The sequence below is a fragment of the Falco punctatus genome (assembly GCF_963210335.1).
Source record: "Falco punctatus genome assembly, chromosome: 1".
Lineage (NCBI taxonomy): Eukaryota > Metazoa > Chordata > Aves > Falconiformes > Falconidae > Falco > Falco punctatus.
The window spans coordinates 79,446,357-79,473,220 of record NC_137580.1 but is presented as its reverse complement, the minus strand read 5'-3'; the positions used below and the strand labels follow the sequence as shown (position 1 = coordinate 79,473,220).

Sequence of the window (26,864 nt, the reverse complement as noted above, 5' to 3'; positions counted from 1 at the left end):
CAAACGCTATGATTGTGTTTTCAAGGTACAACTACCACAACAACCTCCTCATTCAGTTCTAACAGTTCCCGTATGTTGGGCACACCAATGACGGTTACATCACCATGGAATTGTTTTGGGGTTTTTTTCCCTATCCATGTTTAGGAGGGAAATGCTGGAGCAGGTGTCAGAAAAAAAATGATAAAAATGTTTCTAAGATTCATCTCAGGAACGGACAGTGATCCTATGAGTATTTAGATTTTATTTACAACAGTGATTTGCTCAGCAGTGAGGGTAAGGGAACGGTCACGGGAACGGGCAGATCACCCGCCCCTTCCGCCTTGCACGTGCCCAGCTCTACAGACAGAATGTGGGCAGAATAAGAATATTTTACGGAATAGTTTGAAGTATCCCTGCTACCAAGAGAAAGATTTTTATCATTTTCTGACCAAAGCGCTGTATTTAAAATTACCTCTTTCTTCTTGTCAGCCAAGTTGCTCTGAGAGCACCCTTTCTTAGGAAATTATTTTTTTCTCTTCGCACACCCCAGTTCCCCATGCAGGAACAGGTTAGGCACAGACATTCTGTCCACCCAGCTCACTCTCCTGTCAGGACTGGCAGATCTCAGCCTCCCTCCTTCATGTCTCCGTGGGCACCCTGCTGGGAGGCTGCGACTTCACCCACCGTGTGCCTGTCCCACGGCTCATTCACACCAGGGCGCCTCTGACCTGAAAAGGACATGCTTTTAAATCTTACTTGAAAGTGGAAAAAAAAAAAGATTCTGGAAAACAAGATAATGCCTTTATCCTGGCATCAATATGATACACAGACACGTACTTGCTGTTTCCAGGAACAGATTATGGGCCTGGAATTACATATTTAAAAACCTGACAAAGAGCTTCAGCAGGATACAGAAGTGCAGAATTTATAGAGAAGTAACACAGCCTGAATTAAAAGAGAAAGCAGGTTGGCAGCTGGACCCCTTCTTTAACATTCCTCATGCACAGCCTTCTCTATTTTTTGAAGCAGCAGCAGCCTGGATCATAGCACCAGCAGCAGAAGTATTTTCTCCCCCGTAACTACTTTTTTTTTTAATGATAATGTTAGGAAAGCTAATGAGATACTGCCTTATTACCAAGCTGATAGTATATGGATCAGTTCGATACTATTTGTTAAGAACTGTACTTCATTTAAATGGAAAGGTTCTTTTCCTTGTAAAGTGAGCAGAACATTTAATTCCCTTATGGAATGGACAGAAATATTACTAAATTATTACTTGGGTAACTAGGAAAGTAAGTTACACTGGTGACATACCAAGCAGTTGGTGAGAAATACTGAAACTGTTTGCGGGCATCAGCAACGTGCCACGACTCTGCCCAGCTCAGCATCCTGCACTTCACTGTGTAAGGTGCAGGAGACAGATTCTGAGTCCTTAGGCTGACCCAGTTAACACTAAACCACCACACAGCCCCTAAATTACAAGCCTAACCAGTTCAATATGCCAGATTCAAACTGATTTGCTGAAAGTCCCCTCAACTCAGGTAATCAGAAACTGTGACTATAACCTCATTGCTTTTTAATTTTATTGCTACAGTGCACTGAAAGGATGATCATCTTGCTTTTGGTTTGATCTGCATCCGTACTCCCTGAACTCCTGCCTGTCTCACATACCCTTATTAAAAGCTCATTGTCCTTCTACTGGAATTCCTGCATAACCGTTCTGCTTATATTTCTCATCACGTTATTTCTAGCATGTTCCTTCTGCTTTTTTCAATTGCCTCTTTTTAATGTTTCCTGTTTTATTGCCTTCTGGAGTTTTGCCTTTTGACTTAGACTTTTCCTTGTATTTGCCATCACAATTAACACAACCACGGTCACAAATTTGCACAGAAGTCGCAGAAAAAAATACAATTACCCCTAAGCAAAAGTGCTCCCCACCTGTACTAAGAGATCACATGTGGATTCCTTGGAAAAATGTCTTGGCTGTGCAGTAAACAGCAGGGCAGATGCCACAGCAGATGCAATGTAAACAAATGGTACAGCTTGAATTCTAAACACCTGTTAGAAACAATCTGTGGTGGTATGAGGTTCTGTGTTAGAATGCATGTTTCAAAAGTTTTTAGTATAATGATGACTTTTAATATTCTTGATCAACGTAAACAGATTTTAAATGATGAAGTTTAAGTTCTAGTTTAAGCATTGCATGTCAGTACTACCCATGACATCTACATGCTTGGGAACATTCCAGTGAGTTATTAAAAAGTTACACTGAAAAGATGCTTATATACTTAATCTAGCCATGAAATTGATATGACCATCTTAATGAAATGAATATCAAGTGTTCCATATATGTAGCAGAATAAACAAAGTCTGCAAATCCTAGTCTTTGAGTGACTGGGACTGGGACTAACAAGTCTCTATCAGGAGATACCACCTCCTGGACCTCAAGTGGCTTACAGGCTTGAGCCACAGGTTCCATCCAGATCAGCTGGAGTGACTGATAGTCAGAAACAGCCTTATTTTGCATTAATTGCTTCAGAACCTATTTATTTAAGTCTTCTGAGAATGACTGTCGAAATACAGATTACACTTTTTTTGAAAAAAATCATTTTAATCTTTCAGACTTTGTATTCACAGAACTTTGTTGTATGTTCAGTTGTCCTTGCATTGTAACCCATCATGACTAATCATTCCTGACTCATGTGCTTCATATTATTAATGTACTGGGAAGTTATTTTCACATTTTGGTTCTACAATTCAGGCTGAGTCGTCCTGTTCTACTTAAATAAATAATTATTCTGTACAAGGGAAGATTATGTTGTTTCTTGATGACTTTTACAAATCCATTATACATGTATTTCAGAGATCAGTGAACTGAAATTGTACACCGGCATAGTGATATTTCTCCATTTAGTAATTTCAAACACGTGAGCATTTTTTCAACGGCTGCTAATCACTGACTTGACATTTTCAGACAGCTATTTGCAACAATTCCCAGATCTTTCTTAATTATAAGCATCCAATTTAGGGTGTATCTCCATATGCCTATACACACGCTTACCGACATTTACACCTTTAGGGTCACTGTATCTTGCAGATACACACAACTCAGTCCCTTTGATCTGTGGCATTCTTTGCCATGCTTTGATGGCAGCCCTAAAATCTGACATGCTGAATAATTTTCCATCAGCAAGTTGTCACTGATCTAAAAGCTAATGCTTCTAGCAACAGATATGTAACAAATTAATGTAAGGCAGAGGGGAATAGTTTTGCTGAAACTTTCTTCCTTTTAAAATTTCAGAAATGATTTCACGGTGTAGCAGCTCTTTGTGCTTTCTAGCTACATAGAAATCCGTTAGCTGAAGTCCAACCATGCTGTTTTGGTTCTCCCTCATGTAAGAGGTCACCAAATTCTGGTCAGGGCATATTTCACGGAGGCCCAGCAAACAGATATTTTCTTGTGTTTTCAGCTTCAGTTATTGCACTGACATATCACGAAGACTTAAAACTGAAGGAGACCACCAAACTTTACACATCACATCCTTAATCAGCCCTAACCAGAAACAGCAAATAGTATTTAATATGCAATGTCTAAAGCATAGCTGATAAAAACCTAATCGTATGCAAAACTGTGTTTACAGCAGCCAAGATCTTGAGTAAACTCAAGACATTACCTGTAAAGGCAAGGAAATTATGCTAAGTAGGACAGGGAGCAAATAAATTTGCAAAGCCTAGCAGGGCACAGTAAATTTACAGATGTTTGCAATGTATTATCTTCAGGTAAAAATTAAAGCTAAATCTTCTTACCAAAGGAAAACAAAAAAAAATATTTTAGGGAACAGCAGTTCTGTCACAACAATCAGATAAAGAAAGAGTAGCAAGGACGTGCTCTTCTTAACGTGCCAGGCTGAGTGCCACTCACCGCTCCCAGAATTTCCTCAGGTGACCTTTTCACAGCAAAGCAAGTTAATCTACCTAATTTCTTGGCCATAAATACACAAACCCCCTCACAATCCTAACCACTGGTTTCACTGTGAGGTGTCTGTTAGTAGCGAAGAGTCAGGTAGTGGGCAGCATCTTAAACCAACTGATTCTAAGGCAGGAGTCTATTAATTAGATCAGTCCATCTTAATGGTACCATGATTTCCCTTAAACAAAGGAGATGCAGGGGATGTGGCAAGATTGGTGATTGCCAAATAAAAGTAATTTAAAACAAAACGTGTTATCTGCTAAAGAATAGCTTGGCTTGATATCAGCAAAACCTTAAGATTGTACCTGCATGAATACAAGTACATTGTTCAGCTTACCCTCCTTCTTATGAAATTCAGTATCGCTTCGTTGAATGGATTGTTATTTGCCAAGTTAAGAGAAAGAATGTATCAGGCACTGAACTATAAGTGTAACCAGTGGAGAAGAAAACAAGGCAAGCATATGACTTGGATGTCTGCAAAGTTAGAAGAGTGAAAGAAAACAGCCTCTCAAAAGCCATGAAAATACAATGTATGTTGCTACAGTCGCAAGTGCTTCGTTCATTTTTAAAAATATCTTTTAAAACCATCATAATAGTAAATGCTGCCAACCTCTAGAAATATTCAAACGAGCACATTTTTTTAATTACATCCAGCTTTGGTTCGGTAGAAGTAGTAGCTTTTGTATGGATTTATGAACTACATTTCAACTACTTACAAATGCCCGACACAAATACCTGGGGCAGGACGGAAGCCGACGTTACGCACGCTCCCTGCACGCGCTGCCAGAGGACTCACAACCCGCCAACAGTGTCCACCAGTTGCATTGAACTGGGGGGCACAGCACGCTTCTGGGAACACAAGCCACGATGTGGTTTTATACAAGTTCCAACCTTTCCACAGCATCCAAAACCAACTGGAAACCGAACTGCAGAGTCAAAGCGTTGCTTGATGGGGAATACTACTATCCAGTTAAGCACCAGATCAGCCCTTCTCCCGAGCTGGATGTGGGAAGAGCCTGTGCCCTTCGCATTCCTGGGGCTCTTCGGGGCTAGGGTCGAAGCTCAGACGTGTCACTTCGGTGGGGGCAGCAATCACTCAGCAGCGCCTGAGCGAGCCCTCCTCTCCCCAGGCTCCATCCACAAACAACAAAACCAAAACGTGACTCATCAGGTAGAGGCTGTAATATTTTCTCTGGTCCATGAACAGCAATAATAAATATATAAAAATAAATAATAAATGTATAATAATTAAATAAAAAAATAAGCAACAACAGGCTTGCCTACAGGCTCAGTGAGAGACAGTATTTTGTATCTATATATAGCAATCTCTCTCTATATATACATATATATCTAATCTAGCAAAGCAAAGGGCTCAGAACCATTACTGCCGCCACTCCTCCCATTTCATTAACCAGTGAGAAGACCCTCTCCCTCCCCTCCCCTTCCCTGCTTTGGCCCTGGCAGCTGGGTGGTTTGTCTCCCAGTTCTACAGGACGTGTTTTCAGAAGATCCACAGCATGAAAAATGCAAGGGCGTGGGAAATAACTAATGTATCTCCAACTTTAATTGATTTCATTACTAACATATAGGTTGCTATATTAAGTACCAAACCACAAGGTCATCAGTAGTTAGTTACACAATCTGAAAACGCAGGGTGGTGTCACAGCGCCTGGAGCCCTGACACCAGCAGGACTAACGCAGGTCCTGTTGTCTCTGAGCCTTGTTTCCTCTCTCAGGCTCTCAAACAGGCCCTTCGGTGCAGTAAGAGGCACAGCAACTGTCTGGTGTTTTAAGAGAAAATACATTTTAGATTTTTAAGAAATGTTTTGTGATAAGCATGAAAAAAGCATGAACCATCACTTCAGGTGTACCAGCTAAAATACAATGCTCTGCAGTCACTATATAGCTAAATGAAGATGGAATCCATTAGTCATTCAGGAATTATGGAATATGGTATTAAACTTCAGTCTTCTATTTGAAAGCAAGGTCAAAATAAAAATAAAAAGACACTAAGTGATAGCATGCATCATCTTGGCTGTCATTTTCTTTTCACACCAGATGCAAGGAAGCTCAAGGATCAGGTCAGACTGTTGAACTAACATTTAACCAACCATGAATATTGGTTCAGAAAGAAAATTATAGACAACACATCAAAATGTATATAGGGATAAAAACAATGCCAGTTTTCACTGTTTTCATTTGAAGACATAGGAATTAATGTGTTCAATTTATTTTTCCAGATAATTATTTTTACTAATAATATGAAGGAACGTAAATCTGGAAGAAGGGCAGCAAGTCTCAGAAAATTAATTGATAATAAATATAGGGAAAGGAATAAACAGGTAAGGAAAATCTAAAAAAGACTGAATTCCCTGGTTCCCAGCACTGCACAAAAATCTGACTTGGAAAATCCCAGACTACCTATGTTTTAAAGGCTAGTTTGCCTCCAAGCATTACCAGAGACAAATTTGTAAAGCAAGCTGAAATATACTCTTCAAAGTTATTAAACAGGCACAAATATTTGAAAGTATAGTTTTCTCCAAGAAATGTGAATCTTCTACCTTGGTCCTACTTTTGGTTTTTTGTTCAGTTATATAAGAAAAAATAAAAATTACCACCATCACCTAAAAAAAAATAAATAAAAATTAAGAGAAATATTCTGGGTCAGTTCTTACACAGATATAAAAACATGCTGATATAAACACAGCCATGATAATTTATATTAGCTGCAGAATTTTATTAAACTGAGTTGCTGCCAGACTGTTTTGTATAAATAGCTCTATAAACAGATATCTGTTAATCCAGCATTTTAACACGAAAGAAGTGCCAGTGTTACTTCAAACTCGAAAACTTCAGGAACAAGACAATCTCAGAAATGATTGGAATATTTATCCAATATATTCCAAGTGAACATCATAAGAAAGCATTTTGGAATAAATAAGTATTTAAACCATAAATCCTGATTAATTACTGCAAGGGATTTTTCACAGAAAAGAGCTGCAAGAGGTGGGGTGGTTTGTTTTTTTTTTTGCTGTTGGCAGGACAAACCCACCAGGATAGCTGCTAAGAAAGCATTTAATAAAGGTCATACTTGAGCCTTCACAAGCAAGAGTTTTAATTAACGCCCTAGCAGCCAGCAATTAAGTTTGCACATCTGATAGCATTTCAACATAGACTGGAGAACTGCACCAAGCTGCGTACGACTGCGTGGCAATCGCTAGGGTCAGCAGTTCAGCTTCTCGGCTTGTTTCAGAAAGCAAATGCCCTTGGACAGAAACCAGGGAATGTGAAGATGCTCCTGCCCCGATTCAGCTGCGCCCTGGGATCACATCCAGTGGGTGGATGCTGGGCCCATACCAGACATTAACATAAGAGCATCCCTCATACAGCAAGCTGAAGCGTATGGTAACAGTTTAAACCCAACACCAAAACCTAAACCTAAATGCACTGCCAAGGGATAGTCAGCTTAACTTTTTTTGCACAACCAGCATGAGACACGGCCAGTCCTCTGATGCGGGATGGATGGAGCAGGTCCATTGCCATAGAACATTTTCAGATTCACCGTAACCCACAACAATTACAAATGCAACGAGCAAAGCAGAATCTGAACTGAGGCAAGTAAAACCAGGGACTGCCAGGACGAGTTGTTCTACTGCTTGCTAACCTTCGTGATGTTCCCACTACAGCCCTGGCAGCCAGCTTGTCCTGTCACTGTAAGTTACAGACCAAAAATCTGAAAAACCCAAGACGTTCACTCAGGATACTCACAGCACTGAGCAGAGCCTCGAGGTACCGCAGCCGCCGCCACGGCCTGTGGCACTCCCTGTCGTGCAGGACGGAAACCGCTGCCCAGGGTTAAGGATAAAGTAGGATCCAGTGGCTGGGCTTGGGCAACCCCGCTTGGTTCCTCGCACAGATGGGGTGCAGGTGCCAAGCAGAGCAGGTGCAGGCACACCAGCAACTGCACGACAGCCCCTCTGCACTGACCCTTCAGTGAGTACTGTGGCTTGCCCAGCTGTGGAAGACAACTGGGAGACACCATCAGACCCTGCTTCAGCTGTGACACACTGAACCTCTGAACATCTCCACACAGCTTCATCTGCTCCTCTCTTTCTTTTTCTTCCCAGAGTTTTGCTCTGCTAGAAAAGGCTCCGTCGGTTTTCTGATGCTTAGTTCAGCTCTTAATCGTGCCATGCACTCTTGTATCTCCTGGTTCTCTGACCTTTGTTTCTTCTTGCTCCTGTTCTCCTTTGGAGGTGCTCTGGGGCCTGAGAGACCTGTTGTACAAAGTGTATTTTACACACTCCTTAAAGCTAGCTCCACCCTGGCACTGGCAGCGTGCACAGGCTAGCTCACCCCCAGCTCACGCAGTCAGGGTTCTGCACCCCGAGAATTCTGGCTGAACATTTTCCAAGCATTTTTCCAGACTGTGGCATTAGTAATTTGCTTAAAATAAACTAGTGAAGAGCATACCTCATTGACTAGTGTAGACTGTCCTTGCAGGCTTCAACCAAATGTGGAAGGTGACCTGCAGGTAGCAGTAAACTAAACAGATGATCTTCCCTGAGCAATTGCATTGGTACATCAAAGTGGACTGGTGCTGTAATCACACAGTCTTTAAAACCACTGTATTGAGTTATAATTATTTTAGCAAAATAGTGAGTTACAAAGCTAGTGTTTTTCTCAGTAACTGTGCGGGGAAAAAAAAAAAAAAAAAAAAAAAAAAAAAAAAAAAAAAAAGAAGAGAGAACCTGCTGCTATCCAGCAATGCTATCCAGCAATGACATTATAAAGTGAGGTGCACAGCACCCTTGTTCCTTCAGTCTCACCTGGACAGATCAGTCAGAGTTAACGCAGCTGAGAACAGGGACAGGAGTAAGAACCAATACCGCCTGGGGAAGCGGTGACACACCAAACCGTATCTGTAAAGCAGAGGAGCCCAACAGCACCGTATTTTGGTTGTGCCAATTCTTTGTTTATCAGAAAATTTCCAGCATGGCGTATATTCCAGGAATATAAGAAGTTCTTGTGATCTTTAAGAAGGGAAACTGATCTAGGGAAACTAGACACGTCCAACTGAATTCAAGTTATTTCAAAAACATGTGAACAAGTTACTCTTCCTTGTTAACAGAACAATGGCTAGGTAATTAACGGGCAAGGATCTGTCAAGAAGCAACTGTGCCCGACCTGGATACTGGGTATCAGGTATTAGGGTGGTGCACATCATGTATCTTTAACAACTCTATCAGACATTAAATAAAAGCTGGGAGCATGCAGCCTAAATAAACCCACCATAAGACAGAGGGAAATTGTACTCAAGAACATTCAATTGTTCCCTGTCAGAGTGAAAAGAAGTGTTCAATTAGATTCCAAAAAGTAAGTAAAGGCTAGTAGCATGCTGCATTTTCATAAATTATTGACAATAATTAGAGAGCATGTTTATTAAATTTGCAGATGACATCTGGCTGGAAAATGTTCCCAATTTGTTGGAGGATGGGGCTGACATACAAAGCACAATTAACAAAATGCCTTAAGGGGGAAAAAAACCCTGTCAGACACCAAGTTCTGACACTTGGGTAGGAAAAAACAACACAGGATGGGAAAAAGCAGGCTAAGTAACAGTTCTACGATCAAATCTGATAAACAGGAGACAAAAAAGGGTGGAAGGGAAAAAGGAGAAATTATGACTGCAGTCTGAGCACGTTAACAATTATCAAGCCGTGATGGCAAAAAGTGTCATACAACGATGTGTAATCACAAACAGGGTTTGCAAATTGGATGAAAAAAAAATATTTACTGCTGCTTCTCTTGTTTTTTCTCAGACTGTAGGCTGACTGCCACATCCAGTTTTTCTACAGAGATCTAGTCTACTTAGTCAGGAAAGAGCAAGAAAAATGATGAGTGCATTACAAACAAGGGAAGACTGCAGGAGCCAGGGTTGTCCAACATACTGAAGAAAAGACTAAGGGGAGGTTCAGACAACTTGCTTTCAATACATAAAGGTTAGCTGCCATCAGTAAGAAAATAAAAAGTTCTCCACATTAGTGCGGTCGTAACATTCCTCACGGGGAATTTCCTTTAGATATCAGGGCTTCTAGCAGGACAGGTAGTTAGAAGCTGGTTAGTTTGCCTAAAAATATTGTGAAAACTACTTCTTTTGTTTATTTTTTTAAAGAAACAAGTTAGACAACAACTGTCAGAAGCAATTTACATCTACATACATAACCTTTTGCTTTGGGCAGAACAATGATTGGGTAGTTTAGCATGATGCTTCACTGTAATAAATACTGACATACATAATTTTTAAGATTTGAATATGCTACATAGAAAATTAAGTATTCAGAAAAAGCTCAAAGTTATTTGGAAACAAACTGAATCACATACTTAGCTCATGTTGCAGTGCAGAAATGTAATGTTTACTTGCAACCAAAACAAAAAAGCCAAACAATATTCCCCAACTATTTGTATCCTGTGACCGATTTCTACATAATATTCTTGCAACTAAACAGTTTAGCAGCAAACACAAGTAATTTATTTTCAGCACCTTTTTTTCTCCCCCCTATTTCCTTCAAAATTCGAAGTGATTGAAAGACAGTGTTTTTATGTAAACTGATGGCTTTAAAGAATAATGCTTCTAAATTAAAAATGTTTCATGTCTGCACATGTATCAGTTCCATAAGAGTTTTTACAAGACATATTTTATAATCAAGTCACTAAGACAGAACATTATAGTAAAACAAATCAGCTTGCAAATACATACAGTATTACAGCCCAATAATTAAAATCCCTTTATTCACCATTACCACAGTGAACTGCAATTTATGATGACATGAAGTTTAGTACCTGAACCAGAAAAAAAATTAGTAACTATAAAATCATTTAGCTTTAATAAAATCCTTTGATAGTGTTCCAAGACATGCAGAAACAAACATTTCCAGATTCTTTCATGCCAAATAGGAACATTTAGCAAAAGTTTTATTTTTCACTTGTCTGAAGCAAATCAGGGTAAACACTGGACATACGTTTTGAAAGTTATTATATATTGCGATATACCAATATTGTCTTTCTATTTATATTAAACAGTAGCACCATCTACTGGTCCAGAAGATCCTTTCAAACTTTAGAAAAAGCTGTGGAGAGTGATCCAGCCAAAATGATGCAAAACGCTACTGAAAGTAAAATGTAGTTTTTCAGTCCCTGGATAGGCAATGGGAGAGAAAAAGAGAAGTATCATGTTGTCATAATAGATATCACTTCACCAAAAGAAAATAAAAAGTTAAAATAAAAGAACTAGGCTTTCATTTTATGACAAAATGAATAAATCCATTAACATGAAATGGTAAACTTTATACCATTTTCTTTTATATAAAGTTTGTAATGTATTTGCTGCTCAAAACAGTTCAATACAGATAATCTATGGCACCATACACTTATGAAAATATTCACAGAACTAATTCAGCAATTTTTCAAAGAGTATTTTTAAAGGCCTTTGTCTGTTTTCAGATTATTTTTAAGCAGTAAGCACTTATGCATAGACTTCTAAAATGTATGAGAAGGATAAAAGACTTGGTGAGTGACAATGACTTGGATAATGAACATGTTGGTCTTTAGTCTGGTGAAACATTGATCTGCAGTGGGGAAAGAGAGAACTTCTAGTTCCTGATCCAGAAATGTGCCTAACACATTTTACACAGTTACCAGAAACATTAGGAAAGATCATGTCTAATGGCAAATTAGGTAACTATGGATCCTGGACAGATTAGCTAAGTGAACCTGAGGATTAAGCTGCTAGCGTTTAATGCTTCAAATTCTACTTAAAAAATTAATTTCTGCCATATACGTTAATATCCAGTAAATTAGCCTGTTCTAGGCAATCACTGCCGTATGTATGAGTTTAGGATCTCCACATTATAGTTTTTGTAAGTATACTTATAAGGTGTGAGTGTAAGTATACTCCACATTATAGTAGCCGGCAAGGCCAACTAACCTCCACCTCATTTTTTGGTCCTTTGGTGAACCTGACCCTAAAAGTCTAGTCTACTTGTCCATGTGATTATTAGGACAACTGTTCATTCCCCTGCCCACACTGAAAGAACTATCTCGAATAAAGGCTGCTCTAGGGCTGTGCCTGACATCCTCCTGGCCCTGCTACAGTCTTCCTTTACTCCTACTGCTGCTCATACAGTTATGGAACTCAAATCTTCATTCCTGTAAAAATTGTTCACAGTTCTTCATCTTTCGTGGAAAACTTAGCATTGTATGATACGACTTTCAGCTTCACAGTGCAATACTTGTAAGGAAGAGAAACAGAGATAAGGAAGAGAAACAGATATACAGCTGTACACCAACTCATGCTGTTCCTACAGCTAGAGACAAGCAGAAGAGATCAGGTAAGAGACCTAATAAGATTACCTTGATTTCTTTAAATACAAGGACTCCCCACATTGCAGCAACAAGGCCAGGACCCTAAAGGATAAGATTCATTTGTATATTACAGCTCTTCATTAAAATGTACTGCCTTCTCACTACTGTTCTCAGGGTGGTTGAATTTTGTCCAGATAACAAATTTAGGCCTTTCCATTCCACATAATTACAGCACTCATGGCAAAAACATCACTGAAATCTTTATAAAGTAAGACACAGTAAAAATATTCAAGAATGGCTAAAGAGGCAAGAGACTTCTTTTTTTCAGAGGCACGATTTCTTTTTAAATTGCACTTTGGAGTCTGTGCTGGCTGTTACACATTCTTGTAGTAGGCTCCAAATAATACGCCTTACTTCAGTCCAAAGTACAGTCCATGATGTTACCACATTTCAGAGGACTATTCAGGTTTATTAGCAGCTACCATGGATATTCCCAACATTTCCTTTATTGGCATGACTAACTAGTTGGACAGAGTTTGATTTTATCGCTCAGTACGGTATCAAAAGACTGGAACATACATGTATTTCCTGTATAGCAGGCATCTGGACAAAGCACAAAGCCAGCCAGCCAGGTCAGGAAAATACTGGTTATCTCCGATGCTGCTGTACAGATTTCCTAGCTAACAGCAGACAGCGATACACAACGACAATTTCCAGGCACTCTTAGTAATATCATTTTTCCCCTGTGGGAGCAGTGATCTGAATTTTCATGACTGATGAAAAAGTATTAGCTGAAAATGAAGCAAAAACTGGCTCTGTAAATGCTTCCCGTTAGAGCTGTTCCCAGAAACAGATGTTTGGACAGTGATCGTCTTCTCTCCATCTTCCGTACAGCTGACAGGACACAGATTCAGGCCAGCAGGAAACTGCCTCACACCTGTGGGTGCTGTTTCCTAGTGAAATTACCAACTATTATTTGAATAATAGCTAAGGTGTTATTTCACTTTTTAGATAATGTACACTGTGAGAGGAACGTATTTTAGAAATTAAACAAATTCTAAAAGGAATGTGATGAATAGCTGTCTGAAATTCACTTTGGGATGAAATAAAGCAGCAGTTCTGAACCTGTGGTCCAGACCAGCAGTTTCTCATCTGTGCTGTCCTTACATTTTTCATTTCATGACTTTACATCCTTGCCCTTTAGGCATACTGATAACTAAGTTACTAAAGCTGCTTTCCATTAATCCTTCCAATTTATAATTAGAATGATCCCAAGCCTGTCTTTTTTTCATTGCACACTGCAGAGTTTATTCTGATTTACTGCATCTTGAGGCAAAGCTTAATCCCTATTAATGTTGTTTCATTAGTTTGCTTCTAAAAATACAGCTGTTCAGCAAAACTTTGGTTTTGATACTTAAGAAATTTCATTTGTCAGAAGTTATCCGCTTTTGCATCACCATCTAGCAGATTGGGAAGAGAGTAAAGGCAAAGTTTTATTTTTACATAGTAATGGAATTTATGCAGCTTCTGGAAATAAACGGTGCTTTAAAGGTTATGGTATCTTAACTAGGAATAAACCAGACAAAATGGGCCAACCTATTTTCCCCTCATTTGCATAAGAACGTTTTTTCAGCAATACCTAATCTTTTCTGTTTGTTCAAGAACTGTAAACAGGAAATATACCTGACAACCAAAATGACTGCTAGACGATAAAAGTCACAAATAAGAACATCCAGAACAAAATGTACGTGCTGGGCCGAAAGCATAAAACGTTTCTTTTAATCACTTCAGTTTACTACTCAATATTGGTATAGTTCTGACTACAAAGCTTTGACTTTTACATAGCCTCAGGACTCACACTTTCAATTCTTCTGGGGTTTTATGCTTGGCATTGCCAAGATGGTGCCTGTCACTGCCACATATCCTCCTAGAAAACCAAAGCCTAGCACAGACAAGCAGAAAAGGCAATGTATACTCTTGATTCAAATGCTTTAGACAAGTCATAATTTCAACTTAATTCCACAAACAGGAGGGAAAAACCCCAAAACCTTCACTTAATTCTAGTCAGAGATTTTATTTTTTATATACTTACTGCAGTAATTATCGGAAAGCTGACCACAGCGCCGAGATAGTGATTAGCTATGAACCAACAGCAATTGGCTATTGCCCAAAGCACACCAGAAACAAACCCTAAAAAAACAGATCCCAATCATCAACATGCACAGTAAGGTATAGACAGCAATTTGTGGAACATTTATATGTGTAGCACAATACAGAAACTGTATGTATTTTAGTATGCTAACCACTTTAACAAGCTGGCTCTGATAATCTAAACCAAAGGTCAAGCGATAAAATCGGCTAGTACAACTGAAGTAGCAAATTAAAGTTCACAATTTTCTGGGCAATGCACTCTCCACTCTGGCAGAATGAAATTTTGAAAACCTGCTGTATGCAATGTCATTTTGTTCTAGCTTCAGATTAGAACAAAATTTATCACTGTTTCTTAACCTTAATTAATTAACCTAATAGGAGTGATCTTTCAAAAGAGACCAAAAAGTGAAAGGTGAATTACAATTCAAACACATAGATCTTGAACTAATTATTGCAAAATGGTCAGAATAACTGAAATTAATTGCTAATTTTAATAAAAGTCATACCTGGCAATATGGCTTGAGGATAAACATTAGGTCTATTTTTTCTGACTGCGCAGTAGATCAAAAAGTAAATGGTACTTGTAAGAAATATTCCACTGAAGTGTGCAAAAACATAATCTAAATCTGAAAGAGAAATGACAAAATTATATTAGCCTAAAACATCAGTTATTAATTTTAACTAACTTTATTTCACTGACAGCATTTGCATAAGAAAAAAACCACGTAAGGTGCTACTGCTAACAACTCACATTCAATTGTGATGAACACAGCGGCTAGTCTGACTGGATGGAATTGGTCAATCACACATACATTAAACATGAATTAATTGCTGCATTGACCCTAACATTTTTTTATGGGCTTTTAGGCATTTCTGCCAGTTGTTATTTTTGGAACCTTAGTAATAGTCAAACTACTGAATTGGTTTATTAAAACCTTAAGAAAATCCTCAGATGAGGCTACAAAACTAGGGTGGGGATTTTACATAATAACATCCTGTCCTGACCATCTACACCTGGGTTCCTGCATAGCCTTGTTTGTTTTCTGTACATTTAAGGGCAAGACAACTCCAGGTATCGTATAAGCTAAACACAGCACAGTTTTATCCTTTTTTTAAAATCTTTAATAATGTATCACAATTTTGACCACTATAATCATTAACAATAATAAATCCCTTATGGACTTCATTTGTGCTAAAAAAAGTATTTCTGACTTGGTAAAGCAGAAGCAGGTAGCAAGGTGATCTCTATCTCCTTGGAGCTGTAAATTCCCAAGAGGAAAGGCAGCTACAGTGACGATAACATCTGTTTTGTCTAGCTGGGGAATACGTAAGTTGCAGTATTCGAGACAAATCGTATGTGATGACAACAAACAATTTCTTCATGAGAACATTATGCGGTCTCAGCAATACATTGCTCTTAAGACGCTGCTGGTATCACCTGACAGACTATACACTAAACCTTAAGGAAAATATTTCTGGGGAAACATTGTTTGAAATTGCCAATTAGACTTACATCAAAAGGTTTCCATTTCAAAACCCTACAAGGTTTTAATTACTTATGTTGTTATATATCTCTTCTGATCATCAGTTTTGATCAAGCTCTTCCTCTATCAGTGTACCAATTGGGCAACTGGCAGCCTTGCCCTTGTTTACCTCATGTTCCAGGCATACAGATTTTGTGTTTTGAGAGTGTTAGTATCTAACACCTTCTGAAACATAGCTATGAGTTATTATGGTATCCTCTGGGCTGTTTCTCACTGTTCTTTTAATGGTGTAATTCACCTCTGAGAAAAAAGGAGTGCTACTACTATGATTACGACGACATGTAATGCAGAACTGGTAAGCTGTCACAACATATTTTCAGGCACATCAAGAATTGCACTCTATGCCTTTACAAAAGCAGGAGAACACAATATACAATGCAATCAAGTAGAAGTGATCTATTAGCCTTTACCAAATTGACTTGCTCCTGTGTACACAGTTTCGTTTCTTCTTCCATGGTCCTTGATGTAAAGCACTGGTACAAAACTGGAACCATAGAGTATTCCAGCTACTACAGCCAGACTACATCCTCTTTAAAAAGTAAAAAAAAAAATCAGAGAAAATAGCCTAGCATTAATTACGGAAGTAGAAAATCCACGCAAGCAAATCCAATACAGCAGTTAAGACTATGAATCATACGAAAACAAAAGAAATCAACTAACTAGGTTTTCTTAAAAGCAGAGCTAGGAGAAAACAAACAAAATAATTAAAATGCTCCATCCCTCAGCTTCACTGTTGCAGTCTACTTATTCTTTGTAACTATTATAAACAACCATGTCTGTTGTCTTTTTAGTCCCCTCCTCCACCTCCAGATCATTGTGTTCTTGGCTGCCTCCACTCCTCACATCAGCCCCCACTAGCTGCTGCTTCCACCTTGGAGCACTTCTGCTATTTCCTTACCATACTACTGTGCCTTCTCCAGATTTATTCACTTGGAAACCACACCTGGAAGTACGTTACTAGCACAGGCTCCTTCTATGCTGGAGTGCTAATCAACCAGGTGATAAAAACCAGCTCTGTAATAACTTAGCTCCTATTGCTACTTACTTTGCTAAATGTTGTTCTTTCATAGTATTAACTAGTATTTAACTGGCAAGATAAAGCACACTCAACAGTGCAAATTAAATAATTATCTGTGCAGCTATGTATGTATAGATATGCACACTACACTAGTACTTTAAAAACTGTTATTTATTAGTGCATGGCTGTGCTAGGAAAACCACAGGACACAAATTCTGCTCTTATGCTGTGCTCATCAACTACTTTCTCTGGCTACTTGGCCTGTACCAGTAAAAGAACTGTTAATAACTTACATCAGCCTCTTTTTTGCTGGAGAAAATCTGTCCACCCATGAGTCAGATGCATCTTCAGAAACATTAATAGACTGCAAAAACCAAGGAGTTTTCACACAAGTTTAGTTTAGTTTGATTAAAAAAAAAAAAAAAATCAAACCTCAAACACTGTATTAAACAGAACATTTTGCTCTAAGAAAACAAAGTGAAAATGGGAAGAGAAACAAAAGGAATTTAAAGAAATACTCTGAAGAAAGAAGAATTTTTATTTTTTTAAACAAAATAAACTGATAATTGGATCTCTGAACCTCAAAGTTTACAACTATGAGTTTGGATATGGACTTTGGGTTTACTACATAATCGAGCACTTGCTAGCCATTTTTTTTTATCCGCATGAAGGTAGATCTGACTTTCAGAACTTGTCCTTCCTCAAATGTAAAATGATTTCATCTACAGAATTTATTTATGATGTAGTTTTGTCTTTCGTTGATAGCTCTGGTGTTACTATCAGAATACTAGGACTATTTGCAAACACGGAAATAACCACACTTGCCCATAGCATAAAGAAATTGCAACATCCCTTTATTCTAACCCTGCAATCAGATTGTCTTCTGTGATTTGGTCTGGTAGACTGCACCTCTTATGAGCATGGAGCACAGACAGAAAACTCTCTGTTCAGGTAGCAACTGAGCACCGACCTACAAGAGTAAGGTACAATAGTACTAGCAGCCTACTGCTCTCCAGCTTTTGTTCTGTACTTTGGGCTCCCAAAGGAGCAACAGCCAATCTAGCAACCCTTGTTGGCCTCCAACCTGTGCCACAGCTGATGCTGAGAATCAGCAATTCTTGACAATCTCCTGGCTCTGTAATGTGGCAAAAATCTGGTGGATGAGAATCACACGCCACTGTCTTTCATCTAAGCACCTTCCTAATTTTACAGTTTAATTAAAATTGCTTCCTCTTCTCTGGTAGGAAAGTAATACATTTTATCTTTCATATAACCTCTGCCATAACGAAAAAGGACTACTAAGGGAAAAGCTTTTCTGTTGCTCACATTCAACTGGATATGCAAGATGCCCAAATTAAATACATAAAACTACATACATTTGCATGGGTTGTATTCCACCATAAATCCTAGAAAATCTGATTAACATTAAGCAACTTTCTTGTTTTCAAATGGGTATGTACTTTCGCTGCTGTAAAACAACAACTGTAGAGTACTTACACTTTCTCTCAGTAAAGGTGTGCTTTCTAATGAAGCTGAAGAACTCTGGACTTCAGTTTTTATAAAAAGAAATATGACAGCACTCAGAAGAGAAAAATAGACCAATAAATATCACGTCAGCTCACAAGGACATAACATTTAGTGTCCAGAGACCAAACATATTTGTAGGCGTATTACTTTGTTTTCATTATTGCCCTAGAGTCACTTCAATAAATTTTTAAAATGCAATTGCTTTTAACAGTCTTAAACAACTTAAGTGGAAGTATATAAATTAGTCTTTGTATTACTTTATAGATCTCTCCTCTATGTAATGGGATTGAAATGTCTCCATTTTATAGCGTGCAGTTACAACCACATGTTAACAACAGCTGCTTTAGTTAACAGTGCCCTTTTGTGCTAAACCACACACACGATGGAACTCTGCACGAGAATTCTACATGGAACAGCTTAAACCTGCACAGAATTGGCTCTGTGCTCAAGAAACTAAGTTCATTTTCAGTCTTCTATCATATGTGAGTGAGGGAATGCTGCTCCTACAGGGGGTCAAGCATATGTCGAAGGAGTATGGCTCAGTGGTGCTCCAGTGCACGAAGTGAAGAAAATGGAGAAGAAAGGGTAAACATAACTACTTGTGCCCCAGCCCCAGGAAATCAGGTAAGTATGTGCAACCACAACTGGCAGGATCTGTTTTTATATTTTTATGAGAGCTATTTTAATGATTTAGAGATTCCTTCCCATAATTGTAAACAGAATGTCTCCATTTAAAGAATGACTCATCTCCTACTGAAGGAATAAGGATAGATATGAAACGATGTCAGCTTCCTCCAGAGGGACTAGACAAACATATACCGGTTCCACACAGGAGGCTAAAATGAAATGCATGCTTCTGAGCACTGCAGAGCAACATACACAGGCTTTGTGCAGCTTGCCAGGAAAACATATTCTGTCACAACCATCTTCTCTGTTAATCACTTGTCCGTAATATCTCAGAAAGAGGCAGGAAGCAGGTGGTGAGTTGAATGGATTCAACAGGCAGAAACAGCAGTACTGCTACCATTTTCTGGGTACCACACAAAATCATCTGCTACACCTAATGGTAATGGGTAAAAAGCTGTGGACTCTTAGGAAAGAGGAAGAGTGCAATCCAAATTCATGAATCTAAGGCAGTGGCTCTTCCACAGCAATCAAGAATGGCTCCACCATCTCCATGTTCTTAATGCCCTTCTTTTTCTAAAGGCATTAAAGTGCATCCGCTGCTTAGCACGCTTATGGCAAGCCTACTGCCCCTAGGATTTAGGGCCAGTGTTACGTTCCTAGAAAGACCTTCCTGGCCACCCAGCTGGAAAGCAAGAACACTGCTATGTAACAAAGATCCTCTTTCCTGTGTTTGGACCAAAATGTGCACTTGTACAAATCATAAACAAAAAAGTAAGAGTAGAAGCCCTTCCAAAGATCCCAAAGGGCACCACTGTTGGGAGATGTTGTAAGTGTGGCTTAAGTTACAAGACAGGGAGCTATTAAGGACAAGAGATAATGCAAAGCCTCTGGCTTTTCATGGACCCTGAAGGATCTGGGAAGGGATCTGCAGTTAAGGGGAAGGATTTCTACCCCGACAGATCAGAAATCTTACAGATGTTTTCTCAGCAAGATTCTTCTAGACAGTTTTTCCTCTCTCACAAACCTGGGGAAGTGAGCCACTTGAACAACCTAGCTAGAGACAATCCGTGCATCACTGCTCTGCCTTGGCCATGCCTATCAGCATAAAAACACATTTCTGCAATTATGAATACACATTTCACCACTGTACTGCATATCATGTATGTTTCTATTCTGACATACAACACTGACCAGGTATGTATGGATAGCTCATGAACTGTGCAGTAAATCAATTTGCAAAAAATACTTCAATACATTTACCCTTTAGTTATATTGTCCCTGTGGTTATTATATTTATATTTTACATTACAGAAATTTATTTTAAGAATAATTTTTTACCTTAAGAGTGAAAGTCCAGCTCCAATATAATTTAAGATTGGTCTGGATACCTCTTCTGGGTCAATTCCAAACCAGCCAAACCTGGAAAATTTAACCAGTTTCACTTAGTTGCACTGACTGCATACAAGTAGTTAGATTATAACCCAGTCTTGGAAAACTTTACTCATGTAAATAATTCTGCTTGAGTTTGTATTTGCAATATTGGATCAGTGCTTCAGATGACTTAAAAAAGCTATGTTTACTTCACAAAAATAATCTTTAAACTAATTTAATTTACACTGATTTTTTTTTTATCTGGGTATTTAAAAATTGAAGTTAATTTATCTTAGGCTGTAGAAGAAAAAATGCAGTGTACTAGTTTTACATTAACAGAGACATTATTTATTCACTCAATTTTGTTAATGAACGTCATTGGGCATTCCTCTTCCTATTGAAACAAAGGAAACACTAGAAGATAAAATAATTAACCTGAGTACTTTCCACTGAAAGGGAAAAAGAACTCATTTCTATGATAAATACTCTTTATTAGTGATAAGTGTTTTTATTGCAGTTATTAACGAAAAATTAGCAATGTTAATTATGTATGACTTAAACATACTCACCTTGAACTTGCCCAACCTGTCAGCAAATTAAAAGAAGCCCATATCAAAAGACCAAGAGCTAAGCCAATAGTCTTAACAACAGGGACAACTGTGACATTGCCTGAAATAAAAAAAAACAAAATTAAAATCAGTTTAAAAGCTTGACTGTGATCTTGCATATTTAGCTTTAGATTCTGTGACTGTTCAGAAGGCAAAGAAATTCAGGCAACTCTTAGGTGGTAGGAGATAGTGTTTTAAAAACTTCCAAACATTAAACGTGGACTTTTCCTCAGTTCCATTTTAATAGTTATTTTTGGTGTGAATTTGCTGCTTATAAGATAAGCATAATAAAATGCTATTTGCTGTAAGGGCACAGCTCTGTTAATACTGAGACTTTAAAAAGTCAAATAACTACTACTTTATATATAGAAAAGTTTTTATCACTGCTTCTTCTTTATGAAGAGTTAGGATTACTTTGCATTTTAAGGAATAGAATCTCTTTATCCTTACCTGTAGCCCACACAAAACCCCCAACCATAGCCAGAGGCCAAAACCGGGGACAATTCTGGATTAAATTGACCACCAAAGAAACTATCCATATGGAGGCACAGAGAATCCATTGGAAGAACATACCTACGGAAAAATCAAATGCACATAACAGAGAACTTGTAGAATACTGCATGTGTGAATCTCTTAACAATATTATATTTTAGATAAAACAGTACAGAAAAAAATCAAAAGGTGGCCACCTCCTTTGTGAATTTCTGGGAACTGTGTTAAGATATATTTAAAAAATGCATTTTAGGGTGGGGTATTATAATTCTGTCAGTCTTTTCCTTACCATGCATTCTTTCTATGCAGCTGCAAAAGACGCTTTGCTGGACAAAGTTTACACAGGCCCTGAATCTCAAACATACAAAAATCTTGATAGGCTTCTGACAAAGAGGCTATTCAGTTACTGCAAACTTCTCCCACCACCCTAGCAACAGATAACACAGATGACTGCACAGGACAAAACTCCTTCAAAGCTCAGGGCTCAGGCTGTTCCACTAACCCAGGACATTGAGGATGACAAAAACTTCGGACAGATCTCTTCTACCTTTGTAGATTCTCTAAAGGATCAACAAGGCAGACCCGTTAACTGCATGCCAGGTGAGCTAAGACTTTCACTTTGAAGTCTAGCCTTGTCTTGTTAGGACCATATTTGGCACAAAGCAGAGAGAGGTTATATCCAGCCTGTAATGCAGATACCATTCTTGCCAAAACATAATGGCAGATTTATTCATTCAGGAATCTGGTAATTGTCTATGCTTCCTATAAACATGCAAATACAACATGAACCTAGTACTGTAAAATGATAAAATTCCAAGCAGGAAATAGAAGTGATTGCTTCCTCTTAGTAAGTCACCAGATAAAAGTATTACAATCTCAGTTTTTGGTTGTTTTTATGTTAGGTCCACAATTGAAAGGCAATACTCTAAAGTCCAACAACTTTTACAGTATTAAAACCACTGTGTATTTAAGAATCTCCACAAGGGTAGGAGAAAGGACATTTCACTCTCCATTGCGAAATGCTCATGAAACATACAACATCACTGTTAAAATGCACACCACCACATAAAAAAGGCTCTTCTAAAGATTTGCCACATCCTGAACCAATACATTATTGCTTTATACCCTAACAATAGCAAAGAAAATTAAAACACGTTTTATGGATTAAGGCTGTGATGATATTTGTAACTCTAGCAATAGAAACTCTCATATTTGCTGGTAAGAATACTATTCCCATTAGGAAATATACCAAAGCCAACAACAACAACAAAAAAGTTTACCATCACCAGTATTAAACTTCTTAATAGGCACAAAGTTTGTCCCAAATAGAAGGACAGCTACTGTGGAAGAGGTAAAGCCAATAGCCAGATCTGTTCCATTGCTCATGTTAAAGGTATTGTAAGCTTTCCCGATGTTCATCTTTGCTCTGAAGGTGCCTCTTTTTGTGGAGTTGTTTTGCTGCAGGTCCTTACAGATTCTGAAATCAGAAAGTGGAATTAAACACATGGAGTATTAAATTCAGAAATCTGAAACATAAAGGACCCTACTTATCCATTTCTTAAATCCTGGAACGGTCTGCAAAGAATACTGTAGAATCCCATGAAAAGCTGTCATTGTGAATGAAGTAACTTAAGAACAGATGCACCAAAAAAAAAAAAAAGACAATTTTTTGTTTCATAATCTGCTTCACAGAAAAGCATGTTAGAAAACATGCAACGTGAACGCAGAGATGCACTACAAGGTTTTGAGGATTTGAATCTCTGAGGACTATGGGAAGCCCTGATGCTTTAGGGTGATGCCCTATCAGGATATTCTTTATTCCAGTAGCCAAATCACACTGGGGTGTGTAAAAAAAGCAGTGGTTAGGCAAAATCTGAAGTGGCAGAAGAAGCTACAGCAGTTTGCAGCCCCACTGCCTAGAAGTCAGAAACAGGCACAGAGATTCTATGGATGCCACAGTGAGATCAATGTAGGATCATAAAGTAAACCACAGGGATTGCTCCAGCTGATACGAAATGTGCATAAAGGTTCATATTTTCTGTGGGGAACAAAGGGAGAAGCTGCCTCTCAAAGTTTCTTCATTCATTCCACATAACTATAATAAGAAAGCAAATACCTTTTTAAATTTATTGTATCCATATCTAAAGTAGTAGTTATCAAATTATTCCTTCCCCTCCTCCCTTTTGGTTTTTTAAAGTGGGAGATTCATCTTGAGGTTACACTCAACAGAAGTACCACATATATACTTTTAATATGAATTAAGACTTCATAGAACAGAAGAGGTTCATGGACAGAACTTCACGGACAGAAGAGGTAGCTCTGAGGACAACTATAGTAACACGATCATTGCATACCACACTTAAAAGACTACATGTAAGAAAAGCATTTAGAAATTTAACTTCAAATGGCAACGGGATACCTAATATGCTGTCAGTATAAAGGGGCATATATATACATACATAAAGTTACGCATCCAATTCTGTTGTCATAGTAATGCTATTTATACTGAATCAAATTACTTCCTTATGCAGTTCAACATCCACCAGTGGTGGTGGACTAGCTACTGCCTGGAGGAAAAAAGCTGAAATAGGATGGTGGAAATTCTGCCAATTCTTGTACGGGGTGCTGTGACTACACTCTATTAAAAAGGAAGAAATCAGCAACTGCACATGCTTTCATCTTATTTTACCCGGCAGCCTTACCTTCTCTGGAGTCCTCAGGACACTGAAAACTGCATCTGCTGAGGTGGTGCTTTTATCTACAGCTTCAGCAGGGCCACCAGTACTGGCTGAAATTAATTATTTGCATTAGCAGGTGAAAAGTTCAATCCCACAACTAATATGACCACTTAGGTTCTACAATTTTCCCCTTTAAAATCTTGAAATCCTCAGCATATGTTAAATTTGAGTACTTAATAAAAACAGAGATGACATTTAGAAGCCACATCATGAAGGTACAATGGCACCTGGGTGTTTCCATTTATCTTTTTCACTCTTCATCTCTCTTGCCTACTTAAAGGATTAGCTTCTCCTGGAAGTTTTCACTCTATTTAAGACTCTTCCATGAAGTATGTCTCACCTGGGACCTGTAGACACTGAGCAGTGCAAATAACAATGCTAGGGTTTCTTCAAAGACTGACTTCACAGGCTATGAAACACTGTGACACCACAAGAATGGATTAAGACAGATAAAGGCTTAGATCAGCAATCTTCACTCCATCAACCTTGACTCACGGAGTGAAGGCATTTAATTCATTTAGTGGGTAAGTAAGGCACAAGAGCTGGGTTTTGCACAGGAACTTCATCCTGCTAAGGACATAGCAATAAAGCTGATTACACTGTACCTCCATGAATGCGGGACTCAGCACTTTAGCCTTTAAATCACTAAGTCATTATGCTGGTTAAATACTAAGAACCTTTTAAATCAAAAGTGGTTTACCAGCCTTTTTTATTCCGTTAACGTACAGAGAAATGTTACTTCAAAAATATTTTGGTTTTGTATCTACTAAGAGAAATCCGTGTGCTGTGGGGCAATATACTTTTCTGCTTGCTTTTTATAATCCAAGAATCTCTACACTGTGCACATTGAAGACTTGCACAATTGGAGAACCAGAATCATGACACCAAAAGCAGAAACACAACTTCCAGTTAATGAAGAAAGAGCATTGTTTCATTCAGACTGCTTAAAATTTGCTGGGCCACTTAGCTCCACATCTGGCTAAATTTCAGACCCAACTTTCAACTCCATTTTCAAGCCTTTAAGAGAAAGCTCAACCGGACAAGGCCTGGAGCAACTTGCTCTAACTTCAATGATAGCACTGCTTTAAGCAGTTGACTAGATGACCTCCAGAGGTCCCTTCTTGTACAATTGATTGAAGGTCAAGTGCAAATAATGAACCGGCACGCCTGCACCCGCTTTGCACACCAGAGAGCTTCAGAGAGTTCAGTAAAAGCCTCTTTTCTTATCTGCAATCCCATGTTACTGCCAGATGGGCTTGCAGCATACGTGCCTTCAAAGATTTATAGCTACTAGATGCCAAACCAGACGCGCTTGTTGAAGCTGCTAAGATACTAGAATATAGTGGTTGTATCTGAAACTCAAGCAGAGACAAATGGAATAGTTGCTGTTACTGAAGGTTTTTTTCTCACCCAGTAGCCCTTAATGAAGGGCACTTTGGGGTTTCCAAGCTGCAGAGGAAACATAACGGAATTTTGTTGCCACACACTGCCCTTATCCTACTGACTTCACTGGTTCACTTTGCTGGAAGGTTGCACTCTGTATTTTCACAGTTTCCTCAGAGATGTGCCGCCATTTCCTTCCTTTGTACAGACACAACAAACGATGATGCTCCCTGAACGCAACACTAACATACTGCTACCCTCTGGTTTGATCAGGCAGCCAGCCTGCCCGAGGGCATCAAGAGCTTTCACCTCAGGGTAGTCAGACAGAACAGGTATTTTTAAAGGTGGTGTGCCACACCGACATATGCGTTTCTCCTATCGCCTATTTGCCATCAAGGGTGGCTATGCCCGTCCTGGTTTTAGGAGGCTCCGATCAGAGCCGAGGCGGCTCTGAGCGATGTCCTCAGGGGACACCACGGCCCCTGACCAGCTGCTCAAGAAACGCTTCTTTGCGTCCCTAAGACGCTCCCTCAAGCGAACGCCACAGTTCGGGCAGCAGCTCGGAGAGCGCAAGGCACAGGCGCTGCGGGGCCCCGGCACCGGCGCACGCTGCGCCCAGGGGCTCCACGGCGGCCGGGCTCCCGCGAGGCAGGGCCACCAGGCGGCGGGGCAGGCCCGGCCCCGGGACCGCGGGGCGGCACAACCGCTCGGCAACGCGCCCCGGGAGGAGCTGAGGAGCCCCCTCCAGCCGGGCACCGCCCTGACCCCGGTGGCCGCCGCGGCGCCTCTGACGGCACTCCGCTGCCCGCTCCCTCAGCCGGCGGGGCCCTCCGTGCGGCCCGAGCCTTCGCCGCGCTCCCGCCACCCCTGCCCCGCCGCGCTACCGCTCCGGCCTCCCCCGCCGCTCCGGCCTCCCGCCCGGGCCTGCGCAGCCCCTCGCCCCGTCCCGCCTCCTCCCCATCCGCTTCCCCTCGCCCCGTCCCGCCTCTCCCATCCGCTTCCCCATCCCGGCGCGGGGCGGGGCTGAGCAGGCGGAGGCTGGGGCGGGCCCGGGGCTCCTCCGCTCGCCCGTCCCCCGCGACCGGAAGCCCC

At 39.6% G+C, this 26,864-nt stretch overlaps 1 protein-coding gene across 5 annotated transcripts; it reads right to left on the bottom strand.

Moving 5' to 3' along the window:
- Positions 1 to 10,086: 10,086 nt before the first annotated feature.
- Positions 10,087 to 26,831, bottom strand: TMEM144 (transmembrane protein 144). 5 transcript variants are annotated; one of them, XM_080377765.1, is made up of 12 exons: positions 24,354 to 26,650; positions 22,932 to 23,128; positions 21,610 to 21,732; positions 21,121 to 21,220; positions 20,519 to 20,599; positions 18,524 to 18,605; positions 17,320 to 17,390; positions 16,419 to 16,537; positions 14,971 to 15,090; positions 14,406 to 14,503; positions 12,362 to 12,415; positions 10,087 to 11,146 (listed from the first exon to the last, which is right to left on the bottom strand). In XM_080377765.1, exons 2-12 carry the CDS (start codon positions 23,068 to 23,070, stop codon positions 11,063 to 11,065), a joined length of 1,071 nt encoding a protein of 356 aa, XP_080233891.1. In that variant the 5' UTR covers positions 23,071 to 23,128; positions 24,354 to 26,650; the 3' UTR covers positions 10,087 to 11,062. The 5 variants fall into 5 exon arrangements, with proteins under 5 accessions (XP_080233891.1, XP_080233892.1, XP_080233889.1 ...); XM_080377763.1 differs by lacking the exons at positions 10,087 to 11,146; positions 12,362 to 12,415 and adding exons at positions 12,422 to 13,266; positions 26,657 to 26,831 and having other exon boundaries at positions 24,354 to 24,439; XM_080377762.1 differs by lacking the exons at positions 10,087 to 11,146; positions 12,362 to 12,415 and adding an exon at positions 12,422 to 13,266 and having other exon boundaries at positions 24,354 to 24,439; positions 25,800 to 26,650.
- Between the last annotated feature and the right edge of the window lie 33 nt (positions 26,832 to 26,864).